The 17,365-nt window shown below is 45.4% G+C and overlaps 2 protein-coding genes across 2 annotated transcripts in view; one reads left to right on the top strand and one right to left on the bottom strand.

The window, feature by feature from the left end:
• The window catches only part of Kank4 (KN motif and ankyrin repeat domains 4), a 33,957-nt gene extending 29,223 nt beyond the window's left edge, over window positions 1-4,734 (top strand). The window contains exon 9 of the mRNA XM_013020566.1: window positions 3,943-4,734. Within this exon, the coding sequence (XP_012876020.1) occupies window positions 3,943-4,056 (114 nt within the window). The 3' untranslated portion in view covers window positions 4,057-4,734. The remainder of the gene's footprint in view (window positions 1-3,942) is intronic.
• Window positions 4,735-11,140: 6,406 nt separating this feature from the next.
• Window positions 11,141-13,762, bottom strand: L1td1 (LINE-1 type transposase domain containing 1). The gene is made up of 3 exons (XM_013020498.1): window positions 13,000-13,762; window positions 11,579-11,841; window positions 11,141-11,159 (listed from the first exon to the last, which is right to left on the bottom strand). The coding sequence occupies exons 1-3, from the start codon at window positions 13,720-13,722 to the stop codon at window positions 11,141-11,143; spliced, it is 1,005 nt and encodes a 334-aa protein (XP_012875952.1). The 5' UTR covers window positions 13,723-13,762.
• Between the last annotated feature and the right edge of the window lie 3,603 nt (window positions 13,763-17,365).

The following is a 17,365-nucleotide window of genomic DNA, read 5'->3' as shown; positions in this document are numbered from 1 at the left end:
TGGCTCAGTGGTAGAGCGCTTGCCTTGCATGCATGAGGCCCTGAGTTCGATTCCTCAGCACCACATAAGCAAAAAGAAAAAAGCTGGAAGTGGCGCTATGGCTCAAGTGGTAGAGTGCTAGCCTTGAGCTGAAGAGCTGAGGGACAGTGCCTAAGCCCAGAGTTCAGGCCCCACAACCGGACCCAAAAAAATTAAAAAATTAAAAAAAAAAGAAAATCTCATAAACTTTCCTGTCTGGGCTAGATTTGAACCACAAACCTCAGATCTCAAATCCTGGGTAGTTAGGATTAGAACTGTGAGCCACTGGAGCCTGGCTGTCATTCCCATTTCTGTCATGTAGCCATGTGTCTGAACACCCTATACCATCAGAGTGCCTGCTGGTTGAATGAATAAACCTTCAACTTCAGAGGGTGATCATCACAAGTGAACCTATTCCTGATCCTGACAGAAGGGAGCATTCCTAGAGCACTCACGGGAACTAAAACCCTGTCTGTGTTTTAACTCCCTAAAAAATTAAATTTTAAGCCTGCAACAGCGGCTCACCTCTATAATCCTATCTACTAAGGAGGCTCAGATCTGAGGATTACAGTTCAAAGCCAGCCCAGGCAAAAAAGTGTGAGATTCTTATCTCCAATCAACCACCAGAAAACCAGAAGTGGCACTGTGGCTCAAGTGGTAGAGTGATCACCTTGAGCTGAAAAGCTGAGGGACAGCGCCCAGGCCCATAGTTCAAGCCCCATCACCAAACAAAAAAATTAAATTTTATCTTATTTGTATGTACTGGTACTGGGACTTGAACTCAAAGCCTTGTACTCTTGCTTGGCTGATGAGGATGAGGAGGATGCCATACAAAAATGTGAGCCACACCTCTACCTTCAGCTTGGAGATCAGAGTCCCATGGTCTTTTCTGCCTGGGCTGACTTTGAACTAGATCTACAGATCTCAGCCTCCTGAGTAGAAAGAATTATGGGCATGGTCCACCAGCCTAAGGCATGATCCCCCAGCCTAGGGACATTTTATTTGTCATAACTGAAGGAGAGAATGCTCCTGACAGTCACTCCTGGGTAGAAACCAGAGATGCTGCCTAACATCTACAGTGCACAGGAACAATAAGTATTCTTTGACCTAAAATATCAATAGTGCCCTAGTTGAGAAGCCAGTTCAAAATGAGGACTGAACTCCAAGTGAGCTGAGAGCCAGTTGTCTAGTGCCGGATGAGGAAGGCAGGGCAGCACAGAGGCACAGGCTAGCCGCAGGTAAGGCTCTCAACTGGAAGGAAGGGCCAGGAAGACACAGGACAGGAACCAAGCCTAGAAGATGCATTATTAGGAAAGGTGGGTAGCATGATGCCAGTGGTGCACAGAGCATGCTCACGGCAAAGTGATCCCACCCAGGGCCCCCTTACACGCTGCTTGCTGGGTCACACATGACTACGGTTCACAGCCACGTGTCCCCGAGGTGACTTGTGTGAGCACAGAATTGCCTTGGATGACTGCAACAGAGTTCATGTCCAAAAATTGCTTCCTCTTTCCATTCAAGTTCAACATAAACTCCAGGTCCTTTGGCTAGGTTTCAGAGACAATTCAGAAAAATCATTATCCTGTCTTTGGGGACCTGCAATGGGACAGAGACAGGGATGTCACTGAGGCCTGAAAATTGGCCTTGAGATTTTGCCTGGGAAAAGGGCATTCTGGACGGCTGCTTCAAAGCATCCTCACATTGGAAACTTCAGAAGGCAGAGATTGTGCCTAGCTCACCTCTGCCTGATCTATAGTGGGTTTGTGATGAATTCTTATCAAATGGAGAGACACCTACATCCCAGTGTGTGTGTGTATGTACGTAAGTAGGCACACACACACACACACACACGTCAACCTCTCATTCCACCTCTTCAGGTCCAGCTCTAGCCCACAGCGTTTCTGGGCAAGTTTACCATGCCTGGTTCACTGCTGCTCACAGCACGGGCTCCTTCCTAACAGGGCCCTGACAGAGGCATTTGAGGGGGGACACTTGTCCTTCCTGGGTGGTCTTGCTTCCCCTGCTCTCTGTGTGTGCAGATAGAGGCTGTTATCTCCAGATGTACTCTGTGAGAGTATGCATGTCTTCTGGGACTGGCCCTGAGGCTCTTATGTTCACAGTAAGCACATGGTGTTTATGGAGAGGCGCCAGGCTGACAAGGCCCATCTGACCATCACAGGGCAAAGAACACAGGCTTAAATAGTCCAAGCCCCCTCCTCCCAACAGGGTGCCTAGCAGCATGTCTGGTTGCTTTGTTGCAACCCTTGACCCATCTGAGGAAGTTCTCTTTAGGATTTGATTGTTCCCATTCTCCAACATAGATGGTTGAATGTGGAGCAACCTGAGGCCTGGGCCCAGAATCTGAACTGCAGCCCTGAGCAGGCTGGGGCTAGGTCTGGGAGGAGGGGGGAGTGGGGGGGGAGAGGGAGACTTTAATCTATCCAATAAGCACACCAATTGCAAGGTGGAAAGGGTGGGAGGAGAAAGATCCAGGGAAGGCTACACAGGTAATTCAAGGCCAGCTTGGAATATACAGTGAGACCCTGCCTTTGAAAAAATAGAGAAGAGAGAAAAGAAAAAGAAAAGAAAGGTCCAGAGAATCAGAGGAGTTTAGCGAGAAGGAACTTTGTATGTTTAGTGAAGCCCATGTGCTATCTTCAGGGTCCCCCCTGAAATGCTACTTCCTTCCTGTCCCCCAATTCTGGTCCCTTTTTCCCCTTACCAGTGACCTCCCTGATCCTCCCCTCCTCTTCCTCAGCTTTTTGCCCTGTACTGCAGCTATGACAATGAGTTCTACACTGATTTCAAGGAAAAAGCCTGAAGAGTTTGAAGCTAGGGGTTCACATGTCCTACCTGCTCCTATGAAAATGTTGTCACAGGGCTGGGAAGGTGGCTCAGTGGTACAGCACTTGCCTTGCATGCATGAGGCCCTGGGTTCGATTCTTCAGCACCACATAAGCAGAAAAAGCCGGAAGTGGCGCTGTGGCTCAAGTGGTAGAGGGCTAACCTTGAGCTGAAGAGCTGAGGAACAGTGCCCAGGCCCAGAGTTCAGGCCCACAACCGACAAAAAAAAAAGATAAAAGAAAAAAGCCGGAAGTGGCTCTGTGGCTCAAGTGGTAGAGCACTAGCCTTGAGGTGAAAAGCTGAGGGACAGCGCCCAGGCCCAGATCAGGCCCCATGACTGGACCCCCCCCAAAAAAAAAAAAGAAAATGTCGCATTTCAGGAAGTAATTCTGCACACATAGAGTAGAGGGCAGCAGTAGGGCCAAGGTGCCTCCCTGCCCAGCAAACCCCTTTCTACAAATACAGCCAAATGAAAAATAAAAAGAAATCATGTCATGATCTTAAGTAGCCTCAGGTCAGATTTATGTCCCAGTAAATTACCAAAAAAAGTGTTTTGTTTTGAAATGTGTTTAGCTTTCACAATTCTAGATACAGGATTTGCCCACTCTAAGAGACTAGTACCCACATGGAATTCACACCTATCCACATCCAGGAGTGCTATTTCCTTCTTCTCCTCTCCTTCTCCTTCTCCTCCTCCTCCTCCTCTCCCTCTTCCTCCTCCTCCTTCTTTCTTCTTCTTCTTCTTCTTCTTCTTCTTCTTTTTTTTTTTTGTTGGTCCTGGGGCTTGAACTCTGGTCCTAGAAGCTGTCCTTGTTGCAGACTTTTCTGCCCAGGCTAGTTTCAAATCACCATCCTCAGATCTCAGCCTCCTGAGAAGCTAGAATTACAGGTGTAAGCCACCAGCACCCAGCTGATCCTCATCTCATTATCCAGATGCCATTTTAATCACCTCCGTTCTTGGGGGTCTCTAGATGTTTGAAATATACTCCCCTATCCCTGATGTGCCCCCTCATTCTCTTCTCTTTGGGGTAGAAGGCACATAGAATGAGATTTCTTTCTCCTTTGCTTTCTCCTCTGCAGGCTGGCCACACAGCTTTGTCCATCACTATGAAATCACCCACCTCATCCGCCCATGTGGAGATTGCTGAGCTTCTGCAGGCCCACTCGGAACGGGGCAGGTCCCTGGGGCTGTAGGAGCTACAGAAGAACTGGCACCCAGAAACAAAAGTCTCCTTTTCTGGACTCTCCTTCAGCCTTGGAGAGGGCAGGGGTCATAACCACAGGGCAGCCCCTCACCAGAAGAAACTATGTCAAATATGCACATACATTCCTGTCATGTAATTCTGCTCCTTAGGATGCTTGTAGTTGTTGCCTTAGGCCTTGTTCCCAAACCACATGGGTTCCAGGAAAGGGTCCAAGGTAGGAGAGAGAGCACTGGGTCACTGGTGCCTTCCAAACTCCTAAACATCCTCAGCCTGGAATTCTTCGTGACGCTTACCCCTGCAGCGCTGTGGAGCCAGCCGGCAGAAAGGAGCACACGCATCTGCGCACAGTAGATAAGCAATACTTTTTACACGAAGTTTTAAGGTGCGCTGTCTTTTTATTTTTAATCGAGAGTATACACATAGGTCCCATTGAATATGCACGTCTGGAGAGGATTCGGGGAGGACTTACGTTGCCACCCTGGCAATCATTGTCAAGAAATCTCTAGGGAAATAAAACACCACAAAGACAGGTGAAATGACCAAGTCCTTCTTGGGGAGTTGGTTTAGATGGAGTTGACACAAACATCTTCAATCCAGACACGGTAGAAAGAAGGTATTGAAGTCAATGCCAGACATAATCTTGAACACTTCTGAGCCATCCATTGGCTCTGCTTCACTCCATGGGTATTGGCATTGATCAGGCTCTGCTTCACTCCATGGGTATTGGCATTGATCAGGAAACCCAGTCCCATGACAAACGGCACATGTATCTTGGCGGCATTTGATCATTGCAGCTATTCTTCATGTGTGAACGAAATGAATTGGAGGGAGCTTTCTCCTAAAGTTCTTGGCTTCAAGAAGCCTCTGCCTTCCCTCCATGGTACTGTATCTGTATGGGCAGGTGTCTACTCTGATGTGTCCCAGGCTCCTGACTTCCAAGCTGCTGGGCTGCACTGGAGCTGGCCAAGGCCCTCCTAGACTAACAGATGTCTCTACTGGACAACTCTTTCCTAAGCTTCTATAGTTGCTAAGGCTCACACACGCATGGCTTATATTCATAACTCGCTAATGGCAATCTAGAAATGTGGTTTTTCTCTCCTTTTTGTCCTGATATTGGGGCTCACTCTTAAAGCTGGGTGCTGTCCCTTACCTTTTTTGCTCAAGGCTGGTGTTCTACCACTTGAGCCACTTCCAGCTTTTCGGTGGCTAATTGGAAACAAAGAGTTTCACAGACTTTTCTTGCCTGGGCTGGCTTCAAATTGCGGACCTGATATGCCAGCCTCAAGTAGCTAGAATTACAGGTGTGAGCCACCAGCACCCAGCTTGTGAAAGTGTTCTTGAAAGTCTTTTATGAAAATGAATAAAATTCCCCTTGTGTTAAAAGGTTAAGACATGGAAGTTGGTGAGCCTCACACAGAAAACGCAAAGCAGTTCTCATTTGAGCCGCAATGCCCGCTGCCTGGTACCCCTTGGATGGGTCACAAAGACACCTTGGATGTCAGCTTCAGAGTCTCTAAAAGCAGAAATGATCACACAACCTACCTCCCAGGGGGGCTGCACAAGAAACTGTCGGGCGTTTGCAAGTCCAGTTTGCCACGCATAAAGACAGTCTTGAGAAATGGCATAACAAATGTCTTTACACCACTGGAATTAAAAAAAACCAGTGTCCCGGAGCAGGCTCATTGACATGTATTGCTGCTGCTCAGAGGTAAAAGAGCAAATGATGAGCTAAAGAATGCTTCCAGGGACTTTCAACCTCAAAACACACCCGAGCAAAACCCTCCATTAAGGAAGGTCCCAGCCCAGTGCTTTGTGCAAATGCCCTAGGGTCTCCGCAGCATTCAGCAGGTCAGGTCTAGGATGAGGCCTGTTCTGTACTTGTGACCAGTCCCCAGGAGGTGAAGGCAGTTGGATCACAACCACACTTCTCTTTTTAGCAAGGCGCTGGCCTGTCTTTATTATTTGTAAATTAAAACGCTGCCTCTTCACCTTCTGTATGGAAATGTCTGCATTTCTCTGCTCTTGACTCGGGAATTTGCAGCGCACATCTGTATTAGTCCATTTCTTGTTGCTCTACCAAAATACCTGAGGAAGGCTACTTATGAAGGAAAACAAGTTCATTTAGCTTAGTTTGAAAGACTGAAAATCCAGGAGACTGAGGACAGAGGGGACAGACCAGAACAGTTGAAGGTGCCAGCATGACTGCATATTCAGCATTTCTGGGGAATATGCTCTGAACGTGTGTAGCTGTTTGTCTGCTCTCTGGGACTTGAACTCAGAGCCTTGTGATCTAGCTCCAATTGCATGCTCACAGTTGATGGGCCATCACTTGAGCCAAGCCTCTAGCCCTTGGCATTGACTTCTAATCACTGACGACATGGGAAGCTGTTTTTCTCCCCTTCATCAGCCTTGACTCCAACCTGGGCCAGAGGGAAATGCCCATGACCTGGGGTGGACTTCTGGTGTGCTACAGCAGATGACAACAGTGGCCTTTCCTGTACTGCTCCTGGTCCATGTACAGTCTGGAAACAGGAACCTTGCTCCACAGCTCCCAACAGGACAGTTTTCCTGCTGCAGACATCTGGAAAATGAGCAGGCTTATGTAACAGGTGCTCCATAAATATTGAATGATGAACTCTACGAAAATCTACCCTCAAAGAAGATTGTATAAAAGAAAGATGTTTAACAGCATTTGTGGTTAAATATTAACACTGTATTATAATAATGTATCCAAATAAAATTAGGGATATGCTTAAGGCATAAAAACTGAGCAGGATTAGTGGGGGGTAGGGATTGCCCCTGTGCTTGGAAAGGTCAGGTACACACAGCCTGTAGTTGGGAGAGATGCCGACATGTCTGGCCCAGATCAGAAAACTTGATGGCATTTCCAATATGGAGGGTAATTCTGTTGGGAAGCAGGGGCTGAGTTGCCAGGAAAACTATTGGGAGGGGGCAGGTGGCCTATATCTTCTGAAGAGTCTAAAAGGCACTTTACATGAAAAAGTTCAGCATATCAACTCTCCCCCTTCCCCACCAAAAATCACAAAAAAAATTCATAAACTAGGGCTTGAACAAATGACTTGCATTCCTTCAGATTGATAACACTGAGGCCCTCTGCCATTTGAGGTACACTGCTAGTCCACTTTTTTGCTGATTAATTGGACATGTACATACTGGCTTTGAACACTAACCCTCTAGATCTCAGCTTGAGTAGTTAGGATTACTGACACAAGCCACTCCTACCCCTCCCCTTTCCCCTCCCCTCCTCTCAGTCCTGGGGATTCAACTCAGGGCCTGGTCACTCCTTGAGCTTTATTTTTCAAGGTTGGCACAGAGATCCTTAGTGATTTTGTTTGTTTGTTTTTGGTCAGTCGTGGGGCCTGAACTCTGGGCCTGAGCGCTGTCCCTCAGCTCTTCAGCTCAAGGCTAGTGCTCTACCACTTGAGCTACAGCACCACTTCCCGTTTTCTGGTGGTTTATTGGAGCTAAGAATTTCATAAGACTTTCCTGCCCGGACTGGCTTTGAACTGAGATCCTCAGATCTCAGCCTCCTGAGTAGCTAGGATTACAGGTGTGAGCCACCAGTGCCCAGCTTCCGTAGTGATTTTGTGTTGGAAGGCAGTCTTCAGTGTTCAGTTCTTCTCTCCTCCTCCACATACCTTTGACTGGCCCTTCTTCCCAGCTTAGTGCAGCTTTGTCCCTCAGCCCTGCTAATCTTCCACAGTCTCCAAGCTTGTCTGTCTCCCCTTTAATAGCCTTCTTTTCTATTTTTTTGGTCAATTGTGGGGGTTGAACTCTGGGCTTGGACCCTGTCCCTGAGCTCTTCAGCTTAAGGCCAATGCTCTAACACTTGAGTCCACAGTGCCACTTGGTTTTCTGGTGGTTTTTTGGAGTCGCAGGACATCCTGCCTGGGCTGGCTTTGAACCATGATCCTCATATCTTAGCCTCCTGAGAAGCTGACTACAGGCATGATCACTAGCTAAGCCTTCCTTTTCTTAGAACCCTCAAGGTGTAAATATTTCCATTCCTAACCCCCCCACTTCAGTACACTAAGCTTGAGAACCTGTAATCATGGAAGTAAGTACCTGCGCTCCACTGTACCCCACACCCTGCTACTGGCATGTGACCAGCATATCCTGACCTCAATAAACTCATCAATAATTCTTCACAGCCAACAGACTGGGTTCCAGCCTCAGTTAGCTTAAAACTGCACAGGGTGCTGGTGGTTCACGCCTGTAACCCTAACTACTCAAGAAACAGATCTGAAGATCACAGTTCAGTCTATCCTGTCAGGAAAGCCCATGAAACTATCCCAATAAACCACCAAAAACCAGAAGTGGATCTGTGTCAAGTGGTAGAGCAATAAGCTCAGGGACAACACTCAGGCCCTGAGTTCAAGCTCCAAGCAAAAGTTGCTGGGTGAGGCAGCAAAAGCTTATAATCCCAGTAGTTAAGAGGCTGAGGCGGGATACCAAGCCCCAATTCAAGGTACTTGCTCAAGGTCAGCCAGGACAAGACCCAAAGACAGCATTTTAGCCCACACTACAGCATGACCACCTCTGGTTCTCATAGGGTAACCCAAGCCTGTGATGGCAGAAAGCCTGACAGTGAGTAGTGAAAGGTTAAAGTTTGAGGCAGTGACCACGTGTTGCTTGTTTCAGTCTAGCAAAGCAACACGTGGTAATCAAAACACCTGGTTGATTGTGTGCCTATATAAGACCTGCAAATCCTTAGCTCGGGGCTCTCCTCCTAGGCTCCGCTGTGTCGGAGTGTGTGTCGGAGTGTAGGACGAGGCCCGAGCTGCAGCCCATTTAAGTAAAACAGCTGTAGTCTGACTCTCGGTGGTCTTCTTGGTGGGGGTCCTGCGACCTTGGCATAACAAGTAGAACTTGCCTCAGGTGTGCCTGTCTGACCAAGTCCCCAAGTAACTCAAGCCAGTGAAACAGGCTTCAGGTATAGCTTCAATGACTATCAGTTCAGTGAAAGGCCCTGAGTTCAAACCTATCAGTCATCAGTACTGTTCTAATACTGCAAAAACCAGCTGTCAGTCTTCATGAAGAACCCACCAGGCCAGGTGCTGTTGCAAGCCCGTAATCATTAGCTACTCAGGAGACTGAGATCTGAGGATCATGGTTCAAAGCCAGTCAGCCCAGGGCAGAAAAGTCCCCACAAGACGATTATCTCCAATTTCTAATTAACCACTACTCAAAAACCATAAATGGCAGTTTCTCAAAGTGATAGAGCACTAGCCTTGAGCAGAAGAACCTAGGGACAGCACCCAGTCTAACCAAAAAAAAAAAAAGGCCCCCAGGAAAGAAACACTGGCAAGCTAAGGAACCAGAACATCATAGGGAACTTGCCTAGAATTGGGACTCACAACCAGGTGTTTTGAGGCCAAAGCAGGTAATCACTTGGCAGGTGCTCATTGGAAGATAGGACAGAGTTAGCAGAAATGACAGATGGAGAAACTGGACAGAGTACTTTTTTTTTGGTCAGTCGTGGGGCCTGAACTCTGGGCCTGGGCACTGTCCCTCAGCTCTTCAGCTAAAGGCTAGCACTCTACCACTTGAGCCTCAGCCCCACTTCTGGCTTTTTCTGCTTATGTGGTGCTGAGGAATCGAACCCAGGGCCTCATGCATGCAAGGCAAGCACTCTACCACTGAGCCACCTCCTCAGCCATGTACAGAGGACTTTAAAAAAAAAAAAAACATTTGGCCAGGGAAGAGATCAATTGTCCTTATGGCAAAAGCTATATGACTCAGTCCACTTTCTAGCCCTAACAGACTGATGAATAAAAAGTCACATGTTTGGGGAGAGTTTTGATCCTTTGATGTGTCTAAGCAATAACAATGACAGAAGCAATTTGAAAAGGTTAAGAAACTTTTAATATAAGCAAATGAGGCATAAGCAAGCAAAAACAGCTTTCATAGTCACATAATGACAAAGTTTTATTTAACAGAAAAGTTTATTCCTGTGCAAGCTAGGATCTTTACCATCAAATTTTATAAATGGCTAGCATTTACCATTTATCTTGTCCAACATCTTAGCTAATAACATTTCCTCCCCTTACTCCAAAATAAGCTGTTAGCTGTCCATCCTTCTGGGCACAATGTTGAGGTCTCACTTCCCAGACATTGACTTTTTTGGATGTGTTTTGATGGGAGTAGAGGACTCATAGATTGACTAAAGTATATCCTCCAATGATTCTTTCAAAGAGGGCACAGAAGAAATAAACCTCCTAAATTCTTCAGTATCAAAAAACACTTTTGTCTTACCCTCAAAATCAAATACCAATTTGGCTGGATACCGAATTCTAGGTTCAAAGCCTTCCTCTTGCAGAACTTTAATGATATTGGTCCACTGACTTCTAGCATCTAAGGTACCCACAGACAAGTCTGCTGTCAGCCGGATTCTTGTTCCTCGATAGGTTACTTCTTTCCTCTCTCTGGAAGCCCTTATAATTCTATGTTTATCATTGGAATTCTGCAGCTTCACCAAGATGTGCCTAGGAGTAGGTCTCCTTTCATCAACTGAACTGGGTACTCGGTTAGCGCTGACAATCTCAAGACCGAAATCCTTCATTTCTGGAAAGTTTTCTTCAATAACTTCCTTTATTATGTCTTCTGCTTCATTCTCCTGGGTATCCTTTTCTGGGATTCCTATCAACCGGATGTTGGAACTTCTGAATCTGTCCTCTCTATCCCTTACCCTTTCTTTGCTGATTATGTGCTTAGCCATTTGCGTTGCATTCTTGGACAATTCCTCCACTTCATCTTCTAGATTGTGTATTTTAGTTTCAAACAAGCCTAACAGGTTATAGAGATCATCTATTGAGTTTTTAATTTCCAAGACATCTGGATGACCACTGATTATGTTTTCAACCTTCTCTTGTACCTCCCTAAACATACAGATGACACTTCTTCTGAAGTTTTCTTCTGTTTCCTGGATTAAGTTGGCATCTCTAGAGGCAAGGCGTTCTATTTGGAAGGTCTTGTGTCTCTCTTCCCTTGGAAAGGAAAGGATTCCTGGTGCAGCACTCAAGTCTGTCTGTGGATGCTGTTCAATATCACCACTACTTACTTCTAGTGGCTCTGGGGGAGGGGACAGATATAAGGTCAGGCAAGGTGTAGCTCTTTCCCCTCCTTCCTGGGTTTTGTTTTCCTCTGGGCACCTCACCAACTTTTTCTTCTCTGTGTCCCAAACCAAATAACTAAAAGCAATTTCTTTAAGTCCATAAATGTTCTCTTTTTTCTTGGGCCAGGAGGTAGTTTTCACTTTCCCTACCTCCTCTTCCTCCTCCATCTGGTGATCCATTACCAAGTCAACAAGACTAATCTCCAAGCCATCCCTGGCCATTTTCTCAGTTCCAAGCTTTGTGTTTACCACAGAAAGACTCTGAAAGGTGGAGCCCTGTTCCTCTCTTAATATAGAGGCCTCTTCTGTCTCTTCCCCCTCCTCCATTTCTGAGGCCTCTTCTCTTTCCTCCTGTCCTGAGGTTTCTTCTCCAAACTCTTCTTCCTCTATCTCTGAAGCCTCTTCCTCTTCTGTCTGTGAGGATTCTTCCTCCTCCTCGGTCCATGAAATCTCTTCTCCCTCCTCTTCTGTCTCAGAGGTTTCCTCTCCTTCCTCTTGCTCCAACCTGGAGGTTTGTGAAGACTTTTGTGTCCCTACATTCTTCACCTTTGACCCAGCAACTTTCACCTCTTTGATAAACAGGAAGCTCAAGCCATCACTTGCTGTTCCTCCAGCCTCATGCTTTGCGTCTGTTTTACCCTGAAAGTTATTCAAATTATTTAAGTTATGCAAATTATTTTAATCATTCATCTTTGACATGAATAAAACTTCCATTCCCCTTCATAAATTCAATGTGGCTAACATCTAACAATACGCAGTCAATTCTAGAAAATTATTACTTTATTCCCCTTTGGGCTTGAACTCAGACCCTCTCTCCTCTGGCCCTTTATTACTATTGGTCTTTTTTCTGGTAGGACCTTACTTTTGCCTAGGCTAGACTCATTCTGCAGTCCTCCTACCCAAGCCTCCTACATAGCTGGGATTATGGGCACATACTACTACTACTACTACTAGGCATGTTTACTTTTTTTTCTTTTGTCAGTCATGGGGATTAAACTTCTATTTGGAAGGTCTTGGGCCTGGACATGTCCCTGAGCTCTTCAGCTCAAGGCTAGTACTCTACCACTTGAGCCACAGCACCACTTCTGGTTTTCTGGTGGTTATTGGAGAAAAGAGTTTCACAGACTTTCCTGGCCCGGCTGGCTTTGAACCAGGATCCTCAGATCTCAGCCTCCTGAGTAGCTAGGATTGTGGGTGTGAGCCACCAACACCTAGCTACTAGGCATGTTTTCTTGAGATTTGTCTTACTAACGTTTTGTCTGCATTGGCTCTGAACCAAGACTTTCTTGATCTTTGTGAGTCAAGGCATCCAGCACTATTTTTAACGTCATGTGTTTTAAGGAATTCTTCTTTCTCTCAGAGATAGTCTCACCATATCAGCTAGGCTGTTTGTAAGTTAGACTAGCACTGACCTCAGCACTCCCAGTGAGATTACAAGTGTGAGCCACCATATATAACTTTAAGGATTATTTACTCTAAAAAATTGACTTAGCTGGGTATTGGTGGCTCATGCATATAACGTAAGTTATTCAGGAGGCTAAGACCTGAGGATTGCAATGTGAGGTTAGCCCAGGCAAGAAAGTCCATGAAACTCTTATCTCCAATTAAGCACAAACAAAGCCAGAAGTGGACCCCATGGCTCAAGTGGTAGAGTACCAGCCTTGATTTTTAAAAAGCCCAGGGATAGTGCCTAGGCCTTGAGTTCAAGTCCCAGGATCATCACAAATACACAAATATTTTTAAAAATGATTTAACCTTCAAACTAAGCTATACCAGCTATTTTACTCATGAGCTTACCATTTTTTCTTGAATCCCCTCTCTTTTCCCTTTTTGATTTTGTGGCAGTAAATCTTTCAGCAATCCCTTCACGAACAAATTCTGGCTGGCAAATTTCCTGAGGGTCTGAAGGTCTGAAAATCTCTGGATTTCACCATCACATTTAAAGGCCAGTTCAACCCTACACTCAAGTTTGGGCTCAAAGTCATTTTCTCTCAGGATGTCAAAGATGCGAGCCCATTGCTTACTAATGTCCAGTGTTGCAGATGAGAAGTCAGCAGCCAGGGTAAGCACAGCGCCCTCCTGGGTCATTTCTTCTTCGGAGGCCATTAGCGCTTTCTCCTTAGCCCCTAACTTTTGAAGATTTTTGTCCTCTTCCAACTGTTTGACCACTTTGTCTTTTTCATTCTTCCTATTCCCTCCTGGTGTGACTTCTGTATACATGCTGAGATTTCTATGCCCTTTATCCTTACTACATAAGACTTCTTCCACACATTCCGTGGCTTTGCGATGTTGTGATAGCTTCTCACCTTGTTCACGATTGGACTTTTTAGCTCTGTCCAACACATTAGCTTTCTTTCTTTGAAATGTTAAGTCTTCTGTTTCATCATCACTTTCAGAGTTTTCGTCTTCTGTTTCCTCCACTAATTCTTTTTTCTGTGAAGTTAAAGCTTTTACTTGATACTCTGTCCTGCTAGTAGCATTCTTTGAACTTTTGTGATCAAGTACTTCATTACCTAACATTTCCCTTAGGTCATTTTTAAGGCTTTTTCTTATGTCTTCAATCATCAAATCTCTCATTTCTTCCAAGACCTTAAACTTTTTCCTAACAGCTGCAGATGTGGCTTTGTATGTTGAATCTAGCACTGGGGATATCTCCCTGTCAGTTCCTATTAACTGCTTTTGGTGGATATAGGTGGCTTTCCCCTGTTTCTTCAAAAGTCTAGCCATTTTTTACTATGTGCTAGATACTGTGGGGGTATGTTGCCACAATGATACTTTCTTTTCCCAAAGAGTAATTTTTGTTCTTGCACACTGGCTGAACTCCAGAAATCCAAAATCTAAAATTTAAAGGGAAAAAAATTAACCACTTAATTACTGAAGAATTATTTTCCACTTAAGGCTAATCCTCAAACAATTTGAGCCACAGCACCACTTCCATTTTCTGGTGGTTTATTGGAGATAGAAGTCTCAAGCATGCTGGGGCTGGCTCTGAACCATAATCGTCCTATCTCAGACTCCTGAGTAGCTGGAATTACAGGCATGAGCCACCAATACCGGCTTGAAGAGAATTTTTTGTGTGTATATGCCCACTGTGTATTGAACACAGGATCCACATTGAACTAGGCCCTAGAGCTCATTCTTGGTTTGTTTGTTAGGTTGTTTTTTTTTCCTGCTCAAAGCTGGTGTTCTACCACTTGAGCCACATCTCTACTTTGTTTTTTCCGGTCATGGGGCTTGAACCCTGGGCTTAGGTGCTGTCACTGAGCTCTTCAGCTCAAGGCATGCACTCTATCACTTGAGCCACAGTACCACTTCTGGTTTTCTGGTGGATAATTCGAGATAAACAGCCTCAGGCTTTCCTGCACCAGCTGACTTTTAACTGGGATCCTCAGATCTTAGCTAAGATGTGAGCCACTGGCACCAGGCTCTGAAAATTTTTTGTTAGACAAACTTAAAAATGAGCTTAAGTTTCTGGAAGAAAAAAAAAAAGCTTAGTTAAGAAAACTGTGGGGGCTGGGAAGGTGACTCAGTGGTAGAATGCTTGCCTTGAATACATGAGGCCCTGGCTTCGATTCCTCAGCACCACATAAGCAGAAAAAGCTGGAAGTGGCGCTGTGGCTCTAGGGATACAGTGCTAGCCTTGAGCTGAAGAGCTGAGGGACAGCGCCCAGGCCCAGATTTCAGGCCTATGACCGATGAAGAAAGGAAAGAAAGAAAGAAAGAAAGAAAGAAAGAAAGAAAGAAAGAAAGAAAGAAAGAAAGAAAGGAAGGAAGGAAGGAAGGAAGGAAGGAAGGAAGGAAGAAGGAAGGGGAGGGAGGGAAGGGGAGGGAGGGGAAGGGGAGGGGGAGGGAGGGGGAAGAAAGAATCAATCATTTCAATAAGCTTTTCAAAAAAGCTTGGAAGAAGCACTGTGACTCAAGTGTAAGAGTATTAGCCTTGAGCAAAAAGCAGCTCAGGGACAGCCCTAGAACTATCACAATATTTCAGCTATTTGAGAGGGTGAGGTGGAGTCTAGTAGTTTGTATCCAGCTTGAGAAATATAAGAGCCTACCTCAAGAAAAATATACATTCACACACATATGCATCTATCTATCTAAACTGGAAGTGATTGGCTTGGGGCATCACTCAAGTGGTGGAGTACCTCCATAGCAAATGCATGGTCCTGAGTTCAAATCCTAATACTGCCCAGACAGAGAAAGATAAAGAGCTGGGCGCTGGTGGCTCACACTTATAATCCTAGCCACTAAGAAGGCTGAGATCTGAGTATCACAGTTCAAAGCCAGCCTGGGCAGGAAAGCCCATGAGACTCCTATCTCCAATAAATCACCAGAAAACCGAAGTGGCACAGTGGCTCAAGTGGTAGAACTCTAGCCTTGAGTTCAAGAGCTCAGGGACAGTGCCCAGGTCCAGAGTTCAAACCCGTGACAAAAAAAAAGAGAGAGAAAGGAAAGAGAGATATTAAGTACAATATCGAGACACTGAATGAAGCCCTGGATTCAATTCCTCAGTACCATATAAATAGAAAAAGCCAGAAGTGGTAGAGTGCTAGCTTTCAGCAAAAAAGAAGCCTGGAAAAAAGAGACTTGTGATTTTCCTAGTTAACTTTGCTGTTCAGGTTCAGTATATTAAAAAGCATTAAATATGGGGCTAGGAAGTTGGCTCAGTGGTAGAGCACTTGCCTTGCATGCCTGAGGCCCTGGGTTCGATTCCTGAGCACCACATAAGAAAAAAGAAAAAAGCCGGAAGTGGTGCTGTGGCTCAGTGGTAGAGCGCTAGCCTTGAGCTGAAGAGCTGAGGGACAGTGCCCAGGCCCAGAGTTCAGGCCCCACGACAGGACCAAAAACAAACAAACAAAAAAAAAGCATTAAATATGGATTACAGTAAGCATTAAGTGCACTATTCTAAATTATAAAAGTTTGAGATAGACTGGGAATGCGGCTTAGTGATAGAGTGTTGAGATAGACTGGGAATGCGGCTTAGTGAGAGTGCTTGCCTAGCATTCATGAAGCCGTGGGTTGGATTCCTCAGTACCACATACACAGAAAGAAAAAAAAAAAACAAAAAGCCAGAAATGGCACTGTGACTCAAGTGGTAGAGCATTAGTCTTGAGCACAGAGGTTCAAGGACAGTGCACAGGCCCTAAGTTCAAGCCCCTGACTGGGGGAAAAGAAAAAAATGTTTGAAATTACTTGGATGGAAATTCCCCTTTTGATTGCACAGATTAAGACTTCCCTTCCAAACCAGCTGTCAGATCAACTCCGAATATTGTTTCTCAGAGTGTAAATATGGGGCCTTGTCCTGAGTGGAACAGACGAAGTAAGGTTGAGTGGGAGGAATGTCTGAGCCCAGAAGTTCGAATCTAGCCAGCTCAACATAGAGAACAATGCAGAGACCATCCTCAGATGTTTGCTCTCCCTCAAAACCAAGAAGAATAAAAAGCAAGTTTGATGTGCAATTAACTCAGGAATAAGACAAATAGGTCTGTGGCTCAAATTTAGATTCTGTTCCGCACAAAAAAATCAACTTGAGGCTAGTTCACTCAGGGACAGCACCCCAGTCCAAGCACTGGCACCAAAAGACAACAAAAGGCCAACACAGGCAGCAAATATATACTCAACCCAAACCAGAGATTACTAAAACATCTTGGAGAACTGAGCTGTAACTCAATGGAAAACTTTGTGCTTAGCATGCCCAATGTCCTAGATATAATCTCAGCGTGCACATGTGTGTGCTGTGTGCACTTACACACATAAACATAAAACTAAAATAAGACTAACAACCAGAACCTCCTTATGGTTTTACTTAAGCAAGAGCTAGCTGGGCACAGGAGGTGAACCCTTCAGACTATATGAGTGAGACTCAAACATAAAAAACAAAAATACAAAGCTGGCACTAGCTCAGCAGTACTGTGCCTGCCTAGCTAGTATCAGACTGAATTCAAACTCCCCCAATCCTGTGAAAAAGAAACAATGGGGGCAGGGAAGGTGGCTCAGTGGTAGAGTGCTTGCCCATGAGGCCCTGGGTTCCGATTCCTAAGCACCACATAAGCACAAAAAGCCAGAAGTGGCACTGTGGCTCAAGTGATAGAATGCTAGCCTTGAGCTGAAGAGCTGAGGGACAGTGCCCAGGCAGAGTTCAAGCCCCACAACCAGCAAAAAAACA

The sequence above is a fragment of the Dipodomys ordii genome, unplaced genomic scaffold (genome assembly GCF_000151885.1).
Source record: "Dipodomys ordii isolate 6190 unplaced genomic scaffold, Dord_2.0 Scaffold51, whole genome shotgun sequence".
NCBI lineage: Eukaryota > Metazoa > Chordata > Mammalia > Rodentia > Heteromyidae > Dipodomys > Dipodomys ordii.
This window is presented reverse-complemented; position numbering and strand designations above follow the sequence as displayed.